The sequence below is a fragment of the Muntiacus reevesi genome, chromosome 4 (assembly GCF_963930625.1).
Source record: "Muntiacus reevesi chromosome 4, mMunRee1.1, whole genome shotgun sequence".
Lineage (NCBI taxonomy): Eukaryota > Metazoa > Chordata > Mammalia > Artiodactyla > Cervidae > Muntiacus > Muntiacus reevesi.
Window position 1 is genome coordinate 102,990,119 of NC_089252.1, and position 21,185 is coordinate 103,011,303.

Consider the following 21,185-nt stretch of genomic DNA (forward strand, 5'->3'; position numbering starts at 1 on the left):
TTTATGGAGAAGATCGCATTTGAGAAGAGCCTTGAAAAAAATGACATGATTTTGATAGAGGGTAGAGGGATTCTTTATAAACAGTAGAAACCAAATCAGCAAAGACAAGGAGGTTGGAAATTATGAGACATATCTGGAGAAGAACAAATCATTCAGTTTGGTTGAGAGAAGACTTTAAAAAGCAATAGAAGATCAAATGAAACCATAAGAAAGTGGGAGAAAAAATTAATAGAGAAAAAAGCTGAAATTAATGAAATAGAAACCAAATACATACAAGTTTAGTTCAGTTACTCAGTTGTGTCCAACTCTTCGCGACCCCATGGACTATAGCACGCCAGGCCTCCCTGTTCATCACCAGCTCCCAGAGCTTGCTCAAATTCATGTCCATTGAGTTGGTGATGCCATCCAACCATCTCATCCTCTGTCATCCCCTTCTCCCGCCTTCAATCTTTCCTAGCATCAGGGTCTTTCCAAATGAGTCAGTTCTTCGCATCAGGTGGCCAAAGTATTGGAGCTTCAGCTTCAGCGTCAGTCCTTCCAGTGAACACCCAGGGCTGATCTCCTTTAGGATGGACTGGTTGGATCTCCTTGCAGTCCAAGGGACTCTCCAGTCTTCTCCAACTCCACAGTTCAAAAGCATCAATTCTTCAGCGCTCAGCTTTCTTTATAGTCCAACTCTCACATCCACACATGACTACTGGAAAAACCATAGCTTTGGCTAGACAGACCTTTGTTGGCAAAGTAATGTCTCTACTTTTTAATAAGCTGTCTAGGTTGGTCATAACTTTTCTTCCAAGGAACAAGCATCTTTTAAACACATACAAGAGAGGAACTCAGAAGCTAAACATGGATTCTTTGAGGAGATTAACAGGTGTCCTGGTCAGAATCACTGAGAAAAAGAGACAGACAAATAAACAATATGAAAATTAAAAAGTGGCATCACTATCAATCTTACTGAGTTAGAAATATGAGAGAATGTAATTAACATTTTGAAAATAAAGTTGAAATTTTAGGTTAATTCTTTTAAAAATACAACTTATTAAGACTGCATGAGAAATAGAATATCTGGGTAGGGCTATATATTAAAAACAAAAATGTTTCTATGGTTTGAAATCTTTCCATCAGACAATATCTAAAAAACAAACCAAACAAAAAACCCTGTAGTTGTAGGTGGCTTCTTCAATGAATTTTTACTAGACATTTGATGAAAAAACTGTATCAATCATACAGAAACTATATCGGAAAATAGAAAACAAGTAAACCCTTCCCAGTTTATGAGGCCAGCATAATCTTGATATCAATACCCAACAAAGCCATTGCAAGATAGGAAAATTATAGGCAGTCTGTCTCATAAACACCAATGCAAAATATCCTAGTGAACTAAACTCTGTGGAAATGACCAAGTTGTACTTCAAGAAGGCAAGGTTGGGCTAGTATTTGTATATCAATCAATGTTCTTTACATTAGCAGGATAAAGGAGAAAAATTAATATAATTTCAGTGAATGTGGAGAAAGCATTTGGTAAATGTAACATTCATTCATGCTAAAAAAAAAAAGCTTTTATCAAACTTAGAAGGAGAAGATTTTCTAATCTGATAAGAGATAGCTATAAGAAAAACTTGAGCATGTATCATTGGTACTTGTATCAATGGTAAGTATATTTAAGTGTCAATGGTAAAATATTTAAAGTGTTCCTTATGATATAAGGAACAAGACAAGAATGCTTATTACTATCACTTTTCCTCAACAATATTCTGGATATCCTGGGTATAAGAATTGTAAAGGAAGAAATAAAACCCTTTTATTCACAGGCACCATAAGTTTGTGTGTAAAAAATGTGAATCCATATATAGACTACTAGATTAATAAATAAACTTAAACAACTGGTCACTATATAAACATGAATCATCTACATACCAGTCACAATTATGAAATGAAATTTAAGAAACAATATAATTTAGGATGGTATTAAAAAACTCAAAATATCTAACAACAAATCTAACAATGGTGAACAAGACCTAATTTTAGTAGATCATACAAAACATAATTACATGTGGAATAACAAAAAATTTGAAACAAATCAAATAGCTCTCAATAGTGCAGTGGATGAATAAATAGTGAAATATTGATACAATGAAATGATATTTGGCAAGAGAAGGACCAAGCTGTTGCTTCATGTAACAACATCATTGAATACCCCCAAAACAGTGTGGAAAGAAGCCAGACACAAAAGAACACACACAATTTGATTCTGTTTATTTGTGTTCCCAAAATAGGCAAAAGTAATCAATGGTGTTAGATGTCTGCATAGTGGTTAATCTGGAGGAAGAAGAAGGGTGTGGAGGATGGGCGAGGGCTTGAACAAAGCTTTTGGAGTAGAAGTAATATTCTATTTCATGATATGATTTGTATGTAACCAGGTGTGTTCGCTTTATCATAATTCATTCTGAAAACCTATGTTTTGGCTACTTTCCTATGAATAGTGTACCTTAGTTAAAAAAGTCATTGAAAAATGAAGAAAAAGTGAACAGTAAAAACAAAAAATGCTATTAAAAATTGGGTAAAGGATTTGAATAAGCATTTCTTCAATGAAAACGTACAAATGGCCAATAAGGACATGAGAAGATGTCCAATGTGAATTGTCATAAGGGAAATGCAAATCTAAATTGCAGTTAGATACAACTTATCCCCTGCCCCCAGGATGGCTAAGATAAAAAGACAAAAATTGTTGAGGAGATATGGAAATGCCAAATCCTCATATGTTGGTGATAGGGATGTAAAATGGTTCTGTCCCTTTTAGAAAACTCTTTGGCAGTTCTTCAAAATGTTAAACATAGCCATCATACATACCCAACCAAACTGAAAATGTGTACACACAAAAACCTACCCTTATGTGTTCATATTACCATTATTGGTAATAGTCGAAAGTCTGGAACAAGCCAGATGTTCCTTATCTTGTATGAATAAACAAAATGTGGCTTAGCTGTAGTGAAATGTTATTCAGCAATGAAAAAGAAATGAAAGACTGATACATGCTAAAACATTGATGAACCTTGAAAACATTATGCTAAATGAAAGAAGCCTGCTATGAAAGGGTACATCTTATATGATTTCATATATATATATGAACTGTCTGATATAGGCAAATGTATATAGAGAGAAAGTAGGTTAGTGGTTTCTATCCAGAGATAGAAAGTAGATTAGGAGCCAGGGGGAGAGGAGAAGCAGTTGTGACTACTAATAGTTACAGCAGTTTGGGATGGTGAAAGTATTCTGGAATTAGATGGTGATGGTTACATAAAGTACTGAATTGTACACTTTAAAAGAGTGAATTTTATGGTGTATATATTGTATATCAATAAAGCTATTGCTAAAAAGTGAAGATAATACAAACGAAAGGATCAATAACTTTGATTACTCAAAGGTTAAAATATAAAATGAGCTATAGCATAACCAACAAGAGATGCATTTCTGAGGTTTATGGTAGTTAGTTTTAGTAAAGAGGTTATATTTATTAGTGTGAAATAAAAGTTTGGGGAAAATAATGTACCATTAATTCTAGACATTCTTGTCATTAATTCTAGAAGGGGAGATTATATAGGATTTTTTCTTCTTTTGCCCCCTGTATTCTTATGTTTTCAATAATGTGCATTCATCATATAGGGGTGATCAGGAATTATTATTTAGGAAAGACAGCAATAAGTTTGTTGAAAGAAAAATCATCTATCAAAAATCTTTAACAGTTTCTTCTGATTTCTTTTGCTGAACTGTAGATTCCAAAGTGGAGAAGGCTATATTATTTATGGAAATTGAGAATCTGGTTCTGCCACTTGCTCTTTCTCTGAAGTTCAGCTTTCCCTTCTATGAAATGGAACCATGATACCAGGCTTCGTAGAGTTGTGATGGGGATTAAAATGGATTAAAGCATGGGAAAATCCTGGCATACATTACTCAGGGAATTCTCTGCTTGTCCACCTAGTACTTTTCAGTCTGGAAATGGAATTTTACCTGTAAAAAGAGGAGGTACCTTTGAGCAAGGACCACTGGAGAGAAAGAATTTAACCAGCTTATTTCAGGCAATCTTAGCTTTGCATACCACACAGTTTACATGTGGAAGGACTTTAAAAGTATCTTTGAAATGAGAAATCAGTGGAGAAAAAATAGTAACTCCCAGTAGGCCTGTGGTATAATAAATGATCTGGGACTTTGTTGGGCCCTTGGCAAGTCACTTGTCCCCTCTGACTCTCAATATTCTCATTTGGCAAGTGAAAAGATTGAACAAAGTGTCCTGCTTTAAAAATTCTACCAAATCTGAAGGATTGGTGACTGGCAATTTGAACTCTCAAAGGGCCTGCCTGGGGAGTCTGAATTAACAAGGCATTCTTACAGAGTTTAAATCTTTGCTTTGTTTGCTCCCTCGTGGCCAGCTCTGCCCAGACCAGCAGCCCCTGCCTTCTCCCTTGTTGGTGCTCAGGTTCCCAGCTTATTGTTTATTTAGGGACTGCAATTTCCTTACTGGCGTGTGCCCCCCTCCTGCAGAGTTGAGAAGTCAACCACAGGCCTCAAGTGAACCCCCCTTCAAGTTTCAGTAATGATAGTGTACCGGCCATCTCATGCCTCATCCCTAAGGCATGGTCCAGTTTCCACATCCCTCAGGCCACGCTGGTGACTTGGGGTGGCCTGAATTCCTCTGCTGCCTGTTGCTTTTTCCATGAGACAAGCGTTTTGAATATAGAAGGATTTGTGCTATGTTTTGGAGATCCTTAGAATGAGGTCTCAAAGCAGGACTGTTGGGGACTTCGGGGAAGTGTTAGAAGAAATGGAAGAGCAAGTTCAGGTTCTAGAAAGCCAGAAGGAGAACTTCTTCACCTGATCTTTTCCCAAAGAGAGTTGGAAGAGAATAGAGGTGTCAGGTGTCCATCTTTTTATTACTCTCTGAGATGCATTCACAGTTTTGCAAATTAGTATTTCACTGAATTTCTGGGAAATCAGCCCTGTTTGTATTCAGATGTTTGTGAAAGATGACATGGATCCATTGTTGGGAGGGCAGGTTGCAGACACCAAGGGGCTACCCCTGTCATCTGGAAGCAGTTTCATAAACTTCTTCCTCCTTTTCTTCTCTTTCCAACATCGCCATTATTTTCTTTTGACCTTGCTCTGTGATCTTTAAAGGCTAAAAGTACTATGTGGAAGAACCAAAATAGACTTGCTTCTAGGTGGTTGACTGTCTCTCAATCCAGTCTTTCCTGAAATTATCCCAGGGACAACAAGGTCCCAGTGTGGCCTCCTCACTCCTAGTCAAGGAAAGTTTTATGGGAGGAACCATTCTAGTTTATGAAAGATGTTTTTAAAAAATGATTAGAGATGAAAATTCAGGTGATACAAAGAAGCGCTTCATGAAGTCTTACATTGAAGCAGACAGTCTCCATTTGGAGAACTGCAAAATAGGGTGGAAGGAAGGTAGGAAACTTTCCTAGGATAAGGAATAAAGAACAAGAAAGAGAAAAATAGAAAGTATCTGATTTGCTAGGACCTCATAGTCCATGTTTGAAGTAAAAATAAATAAGGAAATAAGTATACAATTGGCTTAGTGTTTGGGGATTGGCTGACTGGATATACTATGTTTCTGGTCCAGTAGAACATTTACAGGGACATGAAAATTAACGTATTTTGGTTTGTTGATGTGGCACCCTCTTGAGCCCAGAAAGTTATATCAGCAAAAGAGAAAATCTTAGGCAAGTTAATCACCTTTTGTAGATATCATGACCTATAAAATGGGTAAAATAAATACTTACTTCATAGGGTTATGGGCAAGATTAAATGAAATTTTCTAGCACAGTGCTTGCCTTAGTTAATAATATACTTGAGCTGATGTTGTTATTAATGTTAACTTCATTTTTAAATACCAGAATGGAGAATCTGTGTTTGCTTCTGTCCTGTGCTATTCCTTTCTGTATATTCAGATAATCCAAATATATTTATATTTTAACATAAATGGGAAAAAAAACATAGATAAAAAGAAAATCTTTCGATTTTTTTCCCCCCAACCTGAGAAACTTATAAATAAATACTGATTTTTGTGTCATCCCATCCTTAAAAGAAATGTCTGTGGAGGCCAAATTAAACACAGACACAAACAACAACAAGGAACCAGTTTCTGATTCACCCAGTCCAGTGTTGGTACTGAAGAGGCTCTGTATTAGTTTGTGGCACAGACATATGGATATGGTTTTGAATTAACTGTTGCTCCCTTCCACGCATTGGGAATGTAAGAAACGTTCAGTATTAATTAAAACAGCTTTGTATGTAGGGCTGATACTCAGTTGAGAGGCATAGGTATAGCTTTAATGATTGCAAAATACTGAAATACTTCTGTGGTTATCCCAAACCCTCAGAGTACCCCTCCCACTCTAGCAAATTCTGGAAAGAGTTATCACCTGCTCCCGCAGGGACTCCGAGACCTGGTTGCAGTGCTCCAGGTGGCAGATGTTCTGGTTGGTTCTTGCCTTGTGCGGTATTGCTGTTGAATGTCTCCGCAATCACCTCAACTTAAAACACTGGGATTCAGTTTCCAGTTATAACACAACTCCATTGAAACTGCCGTCATGTCACCAGTAATACTCTAATTTTTTTCTTAGTCTTTAGTGTCGTCAAATCTTTGTTTGACCTCCGTTCTTTCTTGAAACTTCACTTGCTAATTGTCTGCAACTTTTCCCATGATTTCCATAACTTTTTTTTTTTAACCAATCTTTCCTTTGGCAGTTCTGCTGCTGGTTTTTCTATACTTGATTCTCAACTATATCTGAGAATCCTTTCTCTGCTAGGCAAATGACACATCAACTCTACTGTCTCAACTTCCATTTTAGCTTTTATTGTTCAGTCACTCAGTTGTATTCGACTCTTTGCAACCCCATGGACTGCAGTGCGCCAGGCTTCCCTGTCCTTCACCATCACTCAGACCTTGCTCAAACTCATGTCCATCGAGTCAGTGATGCCATCCAACCACCTTGTCTTCTGTCATCCCCTTTTCCTCCTGCTTTCAATCTTGCCCAGCTGTCCTTCACCATCACTCAGACCTTGCTCAAACTCATGTCCTTTGAGTCAGTGATGCCATCCAACCACCTTGTCTTCTGTCATCCCCTTTTCCTCCTGCTTTCAATCTTGCCCAGCTGATTATCAGGGTCTTTTCCAGTGAGTCAGTTCTTCACATCAGGTGGCCAGAGTATTGGAGCTTCAGCTTCAGTATCAGTCCTTCCAATGAATATTCAGGATGATTTCCTTTAGGATGGACTGGTTGGATCTCCTTGCAGGGAGATCTCTTGATATCTTGATGAGATCTCTTGATCTCCTCTCTCTCTTCTTGAGAGTCTTCTCCAGCACCACAGTTCAAAAGCATCGGGTTTTTGATTCTTCAACACTCAGCTTTCTTTATAGTCCAACTCTCACATCCGTACATGACTCCTGTAAAAACCATAGCTTGGACTATACACACCATTATCAGCAAAGTAATGTCTTTGCTTTTTAATATGCTATTTAGGTTTGTCAGAGCTTTTCTTTGAAGGAGCAAGCATCTTAATTTCATGGCTGCAGTCACCATCTGTAGTGATTTTGGAGTGCAGGACAATAAAGTCTCTCACTGTTTCCATTGTTTCTCCATCTATTTGCCATAAAATAATGGGGCTAGATGCCATGATCTTAGTTTTTTGAATGTTGAGTTTTAAGTAAGTTTTTTCACTCTCTTTGACCTTCATCAAGAGGCTCTTTAGTTGCTCTTTGCTTTCTGCCATAAGGATGGTATCATCTGTATATCTAAGGTTATTGATAATTCTCCCCACAATCTTGATTCCAGCTTGTGCTTCATCCAGCCTACCATTTCACATTATTTTCTCTGCATATAAGTTAAATAGGCAGGATGACAGTAAACAACCTTGATGCACTGTTTCCCAGATTTGAACCAGTGTTTTGTTTCATGTCCTCTTCTAACTGTTGGTTCTCGATCTGCATACAGATTTCTCAGGAGACAGGTAAGGTCATATGGTATTCCCATCTCTTGAAAAATTTTCCATAGTTTGTTGTGATCCACATAGTCAAAGGCTTTGTCATAAGTGAATAAAGCAGAAGTAGATGTTTTTCTGGAACTCTTACTTTTTTTATGATCCAGTGGATGTTGACAATTTTATTTCTGGTTCCTTTCCCATCTCTAGCCTCACTTGGAGAATTTTGAGCATTGCCTTGCTAGCATGTGAGATAAGTGCAATTGTGTGTTAGTTTGAACATTTTTTGTCATTGCCTTTCTTTGGGATTGAAATGAAAACTGAGGTTTTTATTATTAACTTATCCAAGGCCAACTTATTATATCCTTTTACTAGCTTATAAATAATTCCCAGTCAGATTCAAGTATACACTCTTAGCTTGATTCTGAAGACTGCTTATCATTCATTTCCATCTTTCTTTCATTTCCTACTCCAATGCAACTAAAAGTGATCTATACTTTTTAAACAGTCCTGTCTTACTCCTCCTTGATACATATTCCATGTGTGCATGCTCAGTCATGTCCAACTCTTTGCAACCCCAAGGACTGTAGCCCACCAGATTCTGCTGTCCATGGAATTTTCCTGGCAAGTATATTGTAGTGGGTTGCCATTTCCTACTTCAGGGGATCTTCCCGACCCAGGGACTGAACCCATGTCTCCTGCATTGGCAGGTGGATTCTTTACCACTATGCCACCTGGGAATCCCTCCATAGTCCATACTTGTTCTCTTATTCCTTTAACTTATATTAATTAAAATTTAATTTCTGACTTCTTTGTGTTCTTACACAGGGCTATATCTAACTATATTTTGGTGTTATTTTTCACACTATTTCTTGTATATTATGCTTTCTAGTTACAAGTGACTGAAACTCTGCTATTGTATTTTAATATTATGAAGAGTGTATGATTCAGACTAGCTGTATCTTGCTGTTCAAATGATGTTATAAGGGCCCCATTATTTAAGCAGATTCTTACTACATGGTATCAAAGAAGACATCAACCAGCCCCAGACCCATATTTTTCTTGTCATTCATAATCTCGGAAAATGAGAGGTCCTTGATTTTGTGTCATTTCCCTCAAAGAACTCTGCTTGGCCTTGATGGCTTAATGAGTTCACCCCTGGATCATTCAGTGTCCAGAGGTGGTGCTTGTCACCAGGGGTCAGACTGGGAAACCCCATTAAAACCCCAGGGAGCTGGAGCGATGTAGTTCCCAAAAGGGGAAGAAGTTGAGCAGACAGTTAAAACGAAACAGATACATGCTACAGCTAGAAAGAGGAAGGAAGGGGATCTTGATAGAGGACCTACTGTGTGGTAGGTATTGTTCTGGAAGGTGTGCATCTTGTCACTCGTTTTATTCTCATCACAACCTTACGTTATAGGATTAGCAAGGTTAGGAATAGAGTCATTAAGGTGGACTGAAAATAGATGGTACTGTCTTCTACATGTGAATCTCTCAGAACTGGGAGTGAATAGGGACTTAATATACTGTTGTTGGCCTGTAACAACAACCCTCTATCCTCCCGAGGGCGTTTCATGATAGATACTTTGCATGCATTACAGATCACTTGTAATTTTCATAACCTGCTCTTGAGCGTGGTCTTATTTCATGGGAGCTTGGTGTTTTGCACAAAGGCATAAAAACCTGAAGCAGGATTTGCACTCAGGTTTGTGACTTTCTAAGGGTTAGTTGAATTGTTTTATTTTAGCTCTGTTGGTTAGACACGAGTCTGTTAACCTCCACAACAAATTAATACATGGAGACAAAAACCTCAGAGGTCACAGTGTGTCCAGCCAGAACCACTAGAGATGCATCTTCTCCCTGAGGGTCATTAGTAATGTGCCCAGAGACAGGACAGCAGAAGGAGGCATTCCTAGCGCATGGATTTCATAAAGAATGAATGAGAAGTAGGCCAGTGAGACCATGAAAAGAAGCATCAAAGCACCCTAACTGCTTTTACTTTGAACTAGCCCAACCTGATTCTGTGGTTGTACATTTTGTTCTAAAGAATTAGATACTATCTGAATAAACAGACAAACAAGAAAATAACATGAAAAAAAAATCATGTCCCTTGTCATCTAATCTAGGTTATCATCTTTGTATAGTTTCATAAGGCTCAGGAAGAAGAGTTTTTGACATTTTGTTTTTTCTCCTAACATGCCTTAGGCCCAAGTTTACTTCTTACTGGAGTACTTAACTTGGGCTCACATAACCGCAGTGAATCCCACACAATAAATCCTTCAAAAAGCAGGGCATTACTCAGATAACTGAGGACTGCTCAGTTATGTTTGCAGCTGCAACTAGATGATTTTTAAAAGTTAAGGCTTCAAGAGTCTCTGTGGTATCCAGTAATAATAGTCTAGAATTTTATTCTAAATAAAGTGTAATATAATTATGTAAGGGTGTTTCCTGAACATTAGATCACATCTTCTCTTTAAACCATTTGGCCCTATTTTTGTTGATTAATGTCCATAGACTGTTAGGTGATCACAGAGGGTTTCATGCTCTTTAAAAACAAACAAACAAACAAAACCTTGTATTTTCTTTCTTGGCCAGATATTAAAATGAAACTAGTAATTCTTCCTGTATTTGAAAGGAAAGCACATTGTGACACTCAGCAATAACATAATTGTTAATTTTTGTGACTAAATGATACTGCTTTTTTGATGTTCCACCCACTCACCATTTCAGTGTTCACAGTTCCTAGACAGGAATTGAAATCTGTTTCTTGGTGTTTAAGAGGAACATAATGTTTGACAAACACAAAAAGGATAATAAAGGCATCCTTACTGGCAAATTTGCTCCAGAAAGTTTACTCCTAGAGTTGCTGTACACTTAGGCCAAATTGGGTATCTTTTGAGAATAGCTTCATGTTTTTCTAAATGTACTTGGCCAGTAAAGTTGTCCTTGTCTCTTTTGCATTGATTAGTCTTGTCCTTTGTATATGCTGGACACCTAAAGTCATTTAAAATACCCAAGTCACACGAGGACCTTATGAAAGTGCAGTTTCAGATTCAGTAGTTGTGAGCTGTGGCCTGAGACTCTGCATTTCTAAAAAGCTCCCAGGTGATGTCAGTGCTATTGTTTGTAGACTACACTGTGTAACAAGGATACAGACTGTGCTTCATGGTAGAGAGGGGGGGTGCCCATGTATCTTGTTCATATCTATCTGGTATCTCACACATCTGGTAAGGTGACTGGTACCCAGTTGATGCTCAGTATGCATTTGTTGAATGAATGAGAGAACTTCTTGTATCTAAATTTACTATCAACTATAGCAGACATATCCTAGAAAAATCCAAAGATTATATATATCCAAAGATTATATATATATATATATAATATATTATATATATACATAATTATATAATATTTATATTTATATATATAATATAATATATATAATAATTTATGTATATATATAGAAGCAGAGATGAAATAAACTTATTTTAGTCTTTCCACCTGACATTTATCCTCACTGCTGTAGTCCCTGCACTTGTGTGCTTTCTAGTATTCGTGGCTGATTCCAGAATTACAGGCTGGACCACTGGGCAGGTGATTGCCAGGTGTTCACTTCCAGTGACTTACTGTTTGCCCATCAGAAGGGCATCCCTGGTGACTCAGACAGTAAAGAATCCGCCTGCAGTGCAGGAGACCCAGGTTTGATCCCTGGGTCGGGAAGATCTGCTGGAGAAGGGATAGGCTACCCACTCCAGTATTCTGGCCTGGAGAATTCCATGGACAAAGGAGCCTGACGGGCTACAGTCCATGGGGTCGCAAAGAGTTGGTCCTCAGCTAACTATTTTGCCTCTGTTGGATGATGGATATAAAATAGTCTTGGGCATGAATCTTTCAGTAGGAGTTATGGTCTGTATGTATAAAATAAAGTATTATTACAAGTATTTTATGAGTATGTGGAAAGAAATGACTTAAAGAGCTAGTCAATTCAGGCTTTTTTTTTTTAACTCATGGGGAATGAAACAAACACATCTCAGTTGTTTTTAGCCCCCCCACAGAAATGTCTTCCTCCCCACATTCCTGCAGTCTTTAACAAAAATATATTATAAAAGCAAAACAATTTCATGCTTTTCCTATCCCAGGACTATTTGAAAAATGTCTCCTGAGACACGGAGTGGCAAGTTGAGGGAGCATGGGCGTCTGCCTGTTCTCGCACTGCTTAGGGCTCAGAGCAGACTCTCAGTAAATGACTTGAGTGACAGAAGCTGACATGGTGATGTGAATATTTAAGCCCTCAATTATTTTAAATTGGGGGTAATCATGGCAAGTTTTCTTTTGAAGAATCCAAATCATTGTTTTGACTCTTTGCTTCAGTATATAACCCTGAGCTTAATGTGTTCATTAAAGTTCTATTCCCCCCCCCCCCCCAAGAATTGACTTCTAGAGTAATAACACTGGAAAAATCAAAGTAAATAGAATGCTTTGCTGTAGGACCTTGCAGAATGATTAATGCTAATATGCTTTGGGAATCCCCAATAATCATTTCTCAAACTTGCTTGACCCTGCAGGCCCCTTTTCACAGAGCATTTGGTTTCTGTGAACTTCAGGAAAAGCTGTTTCTATTTCACTTTCTCCATCTCTAAGGAAGGCCTAGAATTATCTGCTTTGAGAGCTTGCTTCTTTGTGAAGCACAATCTAGATGAGTATTTGAAAATCACTACATAAATTATTTTAAAATATCAGTTATAGATAATATGTAAAGATATTCTGATGAAGATTCTTTGGTGATTGAGAGTAAAATATTGCTCTACCTTCTAAAATTCCACTTCGAGGATGCCTCAGCCTATGTCTTCACTTAAGTTTTTTTCTCTCCGTTGTACACCAGTGCTTGAGTTACTGAGCGTGTGCATGTGCATTTTGTATCTGTTTTGAAAGTGAAAGTTGTTCAGTTATGTCCCACTCTTTGCAATCCCAAGGACTTCTCCAGGCCAGAATACTGGAGTGGGTTGCCTTTCTCTTCTCCAGGTGATCTTCCCAACCAGGGATTGAACCCACGTCTCCCACATTGCAGGCAGATTCTTTACCTGCTGAGCCACAAGGAAAGCCCAAGAATACTGGAGTGGGTAGCCTATCCCTTCTCCAGCAGATCTTCCTGACCCAGGAATTGAACCAGGGTCTCTTGCGTTGCAGGCAGATTCTTTACCAACTGAACTATCAGGAAAGCCCTCTGTTTTGAAAGGCAACATTTATGTACCACATTGAGCCATACGAGGACATGTGAGATGGTTTTCTTCCATTGCCTTCCTTAAATACATGTTTTTAGTAATTTATCTTAGTTTTAGAGATTTTTGAAAAAGAAAAAAAAAATTGTTCTCTTTGAATTCCTGAAATTGAAGCAGTGGAGCAGCTATGACCGTGGCAGTCATTTTCTTTGCCTTAATTTTTCATGCTTATATTTTCTCATGTCTTTCTCTGGCTCAGCATTTTGAATATCTTCTTGGACAGAATCAACGCACCATCTAATATGTTTGTATTTTGTATCTTGTATCTTTTCTCTTCCCTAGATCTTGTTGATAGTCTTCCATCTCCTTTTCTCCATGCTTGTGATTTTGGTTTTGAGTTCTTGAAATAGACTCATTAATGTAAGAATAGAAATATCAATAAGGACAGAAAAATAGATCTTTATTAAGGTGACTTCCACAATACCCATTTCTCATTCATCTTTTTTCTTTCATTTTTTTTCTTTTGATATTCTTGGGCATCTGTGACTAAAAGAAAAAAGTTTGGGAGGAAAAAGAGGCTGCTTAATTTAAGAAAATTAGTAAAAGTTAAAATATTATTTTTAAAATGTGTTTTACTAATTTGGTGAAATTTTGACTCAGATGTGTATAGATCATGTTTATAGAGGATTTTCTCTGTTTCTATGCGACTTCACTGTTATATTTTTTTAGCAATGTGTAATTTTTAAAAGTCCAGTGAAAAACTCTTTTTAACCCATTTTGAAGTCAGCAGTTGTGGTTACTGCTACCTAAACTCTTAGAGGTTGACTGAGAGGAAAGCTGAGGGTTTCTTTTCCCCTTGCCTACATGATTGAGATGAAAATTTAACAAATGCTACCAAGAAATTAAAGTGTAAAATATGGGACTACAAAGTATATTTAAGTACACACATATATTTATATACGTATGTATGTGTATACTTATATATAAATACATATGTATACATGTAAATATATATACACATATGTATACATATAAATATGTCAGTTTAGACTTGATTCTGAAGTCAAAGGAGATTTTATATCAGAAAGCAGGAATGTTGACTGTTTCTTTCCCACTCAACTTACAGGTAAATTCTTGTAAAAATTGTATTCAGTTCAGTTCAGTCGCTCAGTCGTGTCCGACTCTTCGTGACCCCATGAACTGCAGCACGCCAGGCCTCCCTGTCCATCACCAACTCCCAGAGTTTACTCAAACTCTTGTCCATCGAGTTGGTGATGTCATCCAACCACCTCATCCTCTGTCGTCCCCTTCTCCTCCTGCCCCCAATCCCTCCAAGCATCAGGGTCTTTTCCAGTGAGTCAACTCTTCGCATGAGGTGACCAAAGTATTGGAGTTTCAGCTTCAGCATCAGTCCTTCCAGTGATCACCCAGGACTGATCTCCTTTAGGATGGACTGGTTGGATCTCCTTGCAGTTCAAGGGACTCTCAAGAGTCTTCTCCAACACCATAGTTCAAAAGCATTAATTTTTCAGCGCTCAACTTTCTTCCCAGTCCAGCTCTCACACCATACATGACCACTGGAAAAACCATAGCCTTGACTAGATGGACCTTTGTTGGCAAAGTAATGTCTCTGCTTTTTAATAGGCTATCTAGGTTGGTCATAACTTTCCTTCCAAGGAGTAAGCGTCTTTTAATTTAAAGCTGCAATCACCATCTGCAAAATGCTGAAAAATTTGTATCTCAGTAAAGAGCAGAAATCTACATTAATGTTTTAATAGATTAATGATTAATGTTTTAATAGATATCTTTATGTTTTAAAGAAATAATATAGTCTTAAGACTTTCATGGGCAGTAAATAAAATAGTTAATAGTGGGTATATTTGGGTGATGAGATTGGGGTGGACATCATAATTATCTGTGTGACTTTTCAAGTTTTCTGTAATGAGCATGTTTTAATTTTATAGTCAGAAAAAATGTTGACTTAAAGTGACTCTCATTTATTTATAAAGGCTCTTATGAACTTGTAAAAGTTCTTTTTCGATAGCCTTTTCATTATTGCTGCTCTTTTTATCTACAGAGTTAGCATAGCTTAGAATTCAAATGAATCACTAAGAAGGACTCCCTACATTTATCAGCTTGGCCTGCTGTAAGAAAATACCACAGGCTGGGTGGCTTAAAAAACAGAAATTTATTTTCTTGCAGTTCTGGAGGCTGGGAGTCTGAGATCAGGGTGCCAGTATGGTTGGATTCCTGTGAGAATCCTGACTTTCAGACAGTCACCCTCTTGCCCTGTTCTCACATGGCAGAGAGAGAAAACAAGCTGTCTAGTATCTCTTCTTATGAGGGTGCTAATCCCATCATGAGGGTTCCATACTCATGCCTCCATCTAATCCTGATTACCTCCCAAAGGCCACCTCTCCAAATATAATCACATTAGGGATTAGAGCTTCAACATATAAATTTTGGAGGCACCTAGATATTTAGTCTCTAACATTCTCCTCACTCAAGTTGGCAGTATACAAGATGACCAGGTATGCATCTAATATTGAAAAAGACTTGTAGGCTATAAATAAAAACATGATAGTTATCATTGGATGATAGAAATATAGGGAATTTTCTCCATTTTTTGTGAATTTCAAGTGTATTACTTTTATAACTGAAAGGATACAATAAACACTATTTTAAAAGGAAGATGAAATACTACAGAATGGAATGTAATATTCCATAATAATGTTGCAAATTTCAAAATCTTTTTCTTTTATCTTGGGTTTTTTTTTTTAAGAATTAATAAGTGTCTTCAGCACTTAGAGCAACCAGGTATGGGAACACAGTGGAGCTCAGTAAGCTGCTGCTGCTGGTTCTCATTTTTCTACTTTTAACAGTGATGGCAATGTTCATGATAATGAAATATGCCATTGGGCATATAATATAGGAAAGTAAAATAGAAAGTAGCTACAAAGTCAGGATAGACATAATTGTTAAAGTTTTTTTCTGAGTTGTTATAAATAGAATAGCCCATTCATTGTCTTTTCTTTTAGAACTCTTTAGTCTCTTAGATTCTAAAAAAAATGAATTGTAAAAAAAAAAAACGAGTTAGTGGCTCATTTTTCATTAACTTCCAATTGCAAATGTAATATAACCTCCTTGAATCTACACAATAAAATGGCAGGGAGACGGTGACAGTGAGAAAACTTGACATCAAATTTCCAGTGTGTTTCATTCCAAGCACTGATTTGAGTTTAATACCTGAGGCTGAGGAACTGTTTTTCCCTCTCTGATGCATCTCCTGTCTCCTCTCCTCTCTTTCTAATGCATCATTTCTTATTATGCTCCACCTTGTGTGTAGAATCTGTCATTTCCTTCTTTAAAAAAAATTGTCTATGATTTGTCCTCAATTAACCCCTCATTTGAGTGTGATATTTCTAGTTATTTTTTTTTAACTCTGTAAATCAATAGGTTAGAAATGCCCTTTAAGATAGTGATTTTTTTTTTTTTTGGTCACACAGGAAGCTGTCTGCTTGCCAAGTAAATCATGATGTGATATATTATTTCCAGTTGCTGTAAATTTTCAATATTCAGTGTGTCGGTCATACTAGGTCATGATTCAGTTATTTAATTTCACTTATGTCTGTATTTTAGATGAGAATCCTTTCCCCCATTAGTAGATTTTAATTTCCTTCTCTTTCACAGTCAAATTCCAAGCATGCCTTATAAAACTAGCCACAAAATACACACATGAACAAACCATTTTTGTGTGTACAAGTAGACTCAAAAATATTCACTGGTAAACTCTCTGAAATTATAAATTTGTCTTTTTAAATGTCATTTTTGTTTTTAACACTGTAGATCACTTTTATCACCATTTCTTTCATAATTTGATTCCTAGATATGCAACAAACATATCTAGGTAACTCTCTGTCTTGTATTGACATAAGCTGTTTATTGGGAGCTTAAAAAATAATCTCACAAGTGATCTTCAGAGGTGAAAAAAGTAAATTGTTCTGAATTCAGGGCTGTATCTACACCATAGTTAATGTATTACTATTGAATAAATTGCTTTCTGAAATTGTTTTGATAATATTGAAAAACCAATTTTCTTTCCCTCTTTTTTTTTGTTTTTAACCAACAGGACACAAAAATCGCTTCATTGGAGCGAAACATAAGGGATCTTGAGGATGAAATCCAGATGTTAAAAGCCAATGGTGTGTTGAACACTGAGGACCGTGAAGAAGAGATAAAACAAATAGAGGTTTACAAAAGTCACTCCAAGTTCATGAAAACCAAGGTATGGTCCAAAGTTATAAACTTTTATATTCTTAATGTGACTGGAAAGTTATGGTTTATATACATACTTTCCCCCAAATACCCACATAATCTGCTTTATGTGATATATGAAATATATGGACAATGAAGAATGAGGAAGATTTTTAGTTCAAAAGTGTAGATTCCAGAAAAATCAGGTAAAACTTTTGGTGGAATTTTTACTTACTAAGGGGTTCAGGATTTTCTAATGAGTTCCGTCGGTGTCCCTCTGTCTTGGGAATTAACTTTTATTTTTAATAGTCTTTGCTCTCCAAATTTCCTGAGATTTCATAAGTTTGCTATTTTTAAAAGTTTCTATCTTTGCCAAGTTTCTGACCCTTCTCTCGAAGGTGATGGTCTTAAAAGGTGTTAATCTTGGAAGCCAATTTAATTGATTTCAATGGTATGAAGATATTTTGGTTTTAATGTAGTATTTGACAGGACTGATTTGAGTCCCAGTGCTATCATTTGCTGAAAATATTCAACTGCTGTGATTCTCAGTTTCTTCATTCATGAAATACTGATAAGAAAAAGGAAAATACCTTCATCATTGGGTCACTTTGACAATTCCAGGAGATTATGCATTTAAAATACTTACTCCCATGACTGATCTCTAGAAAGCATTCAGTCATGTGAGACCTTGTTGTTGAGTGTTATTATTGTCATCTATTGCTGTGGAATATTTGTGAAATATTACTATAGTAATCATTTCCATTACTTTTTATCAGTATTGCTAGTTTTAAAGAATTTGGCTTATATTTTTCAAAATGAAACTTTGAGGTGCAAATGGACAAATAACCTGAAAATCTCTTCTTCTTATATATGCAGAATTATTCAATTTATGAGCAGCCCAATCAGCCTTTTGAGACTTTGAAATACTTTTATTTATTCCTCTATTTAAGCCATTCTTTTTGAAAACAATAACCATACCAATTAAAATTATTTTTCTTTTTTCTACCACTTTCTCTTAAGTACCCCTGTTCTTATTCTAGGTTTTGCTGTTTGTTGCCTTATAAAATGCAGTAGAGTTGAGTGATGCACGTTTCTGTGAGAAAGCAGTGGGAAGTTGAGAGGAAAACTGCTTAAATAATGGTTATGATTTTTATCAGTTGTGAAATAGATGGATAATCTTTGCAAAGAATTTGCAAAATTATAGGAGAGAAATAATATGCAGTGTCTACTTTGTATGTATGTGTACATGTATTTCTCTAGGAAAAACAGAATCTGTGCTATACTTCTGTCAACTTCTATCTGTAAGTTAATGTTGAGATTTTGACTAAAACTTTCCATCAAGGAGTAGAGAAATGAGAAGGACAATGTCCAGTGTATTTGAATGTAACCCCTTGCTTTTAGTGATGGCCACAAAATGCAGAGCAGATTTCCTTGCTAAGTCCTCCCTTCTGGTTTCTTTTTTGCAGTCCTTTGCTCTTAGAGAGTTGAGCTGACATGCCACAAGCACAGTAGTAGGGTGGCCTGCAGACAATGGCCAGATCACTCTAGGAATGAAGACCAGATGTACAGATCTGAGTGAATCCATGAAGATTGGGGGAAATGATTGTTTTGGCTCAAACTTTTCCTCCCCACCCTATCCTGTCATATATCAGTGGAAGATAGTTCAAGCCACTTGTACAACTGAAAATGCCTTGAAATTTGTAAACTCTGTCCCTCAATATAGATTGTGTCCCGGTGAATAAAACATGTATATGGTCTTCAGGAAGCAAGTGATGGCCTCTATTAGCCCACAGTCTTCTGATGCACCATCAGTCCTGGAGCTAGTTTTAACTTTTAATGGTTAGTTACTTTCAAGGGTTCCCAGAGTGTTCAAGTTGCAAGGATGTTTGAGGAGAGAAAAGGAGTTAGGTGAAAAGAGTGCAGGCTGAAGACTGAAGCAGACTCTGGCAGATTTCTAACCTGCCCTTGATAGCTGCTTGACCTTGAGGAGTGACTTAAGTCACTCAGCCACACTTTCCTCATCTATGAAGTGGGGGCAACATTGCAGAACTTAGAGAGTGACTCAAAATCTTAAACAAAATACTGCAGTTAAAGCACCTGGCTCAAAAAAGTAGGCGATGACTATATCCATTATTATTGGAGAAATATAATCAAATATATTAATAATTTTAGTAAGTGCAAAGAGGAGCTAAGGAGCCTCTTGATGAGGGTGAAAGACGAGAGTGAAAAAGCTGGATTAAAGCTTACCATTCATAAAACTAAGATTATGGCATCTGGTCCCATCACTTCATGGCAAGTAGATGGGGAAAAAGTGAAAGCAGTGACAGATTTTTTTCTTCTCAGTCTCCAAAATCACTGCAGCTGGTGAAATTAGAAGATACTTGCTTCTTGGTAGGAAAGCTATGACAAATCTTGACAGCGTATTAAAAAGCAGAAACATCACCTTGCTGACTTTTGTAGTCAAAGCTATGGTCTTTCCAGTAGTCATGTACAGATGTGAGAGCTGGACCATAAAGAGGGCTGAGCACGAAGAATTGATGTTTTCAAACTGTGGTGCTGAAGAAGACTCTTGATAGTCCCTTGGACAGCAAGGAGATCAAACCAGTCTGTCTTAAAGGATTGGGTTTCCCTGGTGGCTCAGCTGGTAAAGAATCTGCATGGAATGCGGGAGACCTGGGAGACCTGGATTCAACCCCTGGGTTGGGAAGATACTCTGGAGAAGGGAACGGATACCCATTCCAGTATTCTGGCCCGGAGGATTCCATGGGCAGTATAGTCCATGGGGTCGCAAAGAGTTGGACACAACTGAGCGACTTTCACTTTCCTAAAGGAAATCAACTCCAAATACTCTTTGGAAGGACTGATGCTGAAGCTCCAATACTTTGGCCACCTGATGCAAAGAACTGACTCATCGGAAAAGACCTTGATTCTGGGAAAGATCGAAGGCAGGAGGAGAAGGGGACAACAGAGGATGAGATTGTTGGATGGCAATACCAACTCAATGGATGTGTGTTTGAGCAAGCTCTGGGAGTTGGTGATGGACACGGAAACCTGGCGTGTTGCTGTCCATGGGGTAACAAATAGTTGGGACTCGACTGAGTGAGTGAACTGAATTGAACTGAAAATTGAATTGCCAGTGTACTTCATGGTCCATTGTAGCCTATTTGGATAACTTTTCTACAAAGTTTGTATGAATGTGTTGCTTGTGAACATTACAGATATCTGAGGAGTTAATTTGTGCAATAGTTATTTACACACATTGACAAGGAAACTGTTTAGTGTCACCACTGGAGTGTCTTGAATTCTTTTGTTTATATGCAGGATTATATGGATAAAGCTTTCAATGGTGGATTTTGAGCTCTGTGGTTCCCAAAGGGGCACTAAAAGTTGTGCATGTTCAAAATATTTCCCATTTCCCAATACTTACCACTTAGTTGGGAAAGTAAGAAATGTACTCAAAACACTACCCTGAAGACTTGATGGGAGGAGAGTTCATTTTTGGCTGAAATAATGCAAGTTGTGCAAGGTTAAAGTTAGTGTTTTATTTTTTGTTTTGGTCAAAATAATCAGATTGGTAAAACTACAGTAATAGGTCTGGGGAAGATTGCCAACTCAAATCTATGTCTGAGCATACCTAGAAGGATATGTGAAAATACCATTCTATCCCCAATTCTATACAGTTAAGGATGTAGGAAAAACTCAAGTCTATATGAAATTA

At 37.2% G+C, this 21,185-nt stretch overlaps 1 protein-coding gene across 1 annotated transcript in view; it reads left to right on the plus strand.

The window, feature by feature from the left end:
• The window catches only part of ERC2 (ELKS/RAB6-interacting/CAST family member 2), a 919,595-nt gene that overhangs the window by 247,617 nt on the left and 650,793 nt on the right, over positions 1-21,185 (plus strand). The window contains exon 4 of the mRNA XM_065935028.1: positions 17,343-17,498. Coding sequence (XP_065791100.1) covers positions 17,343-17,498 — 156 coding nt within the window. The remainder of the gene's footprint in view (positions 1-17,342; positions 17,499-21,185) is intronic.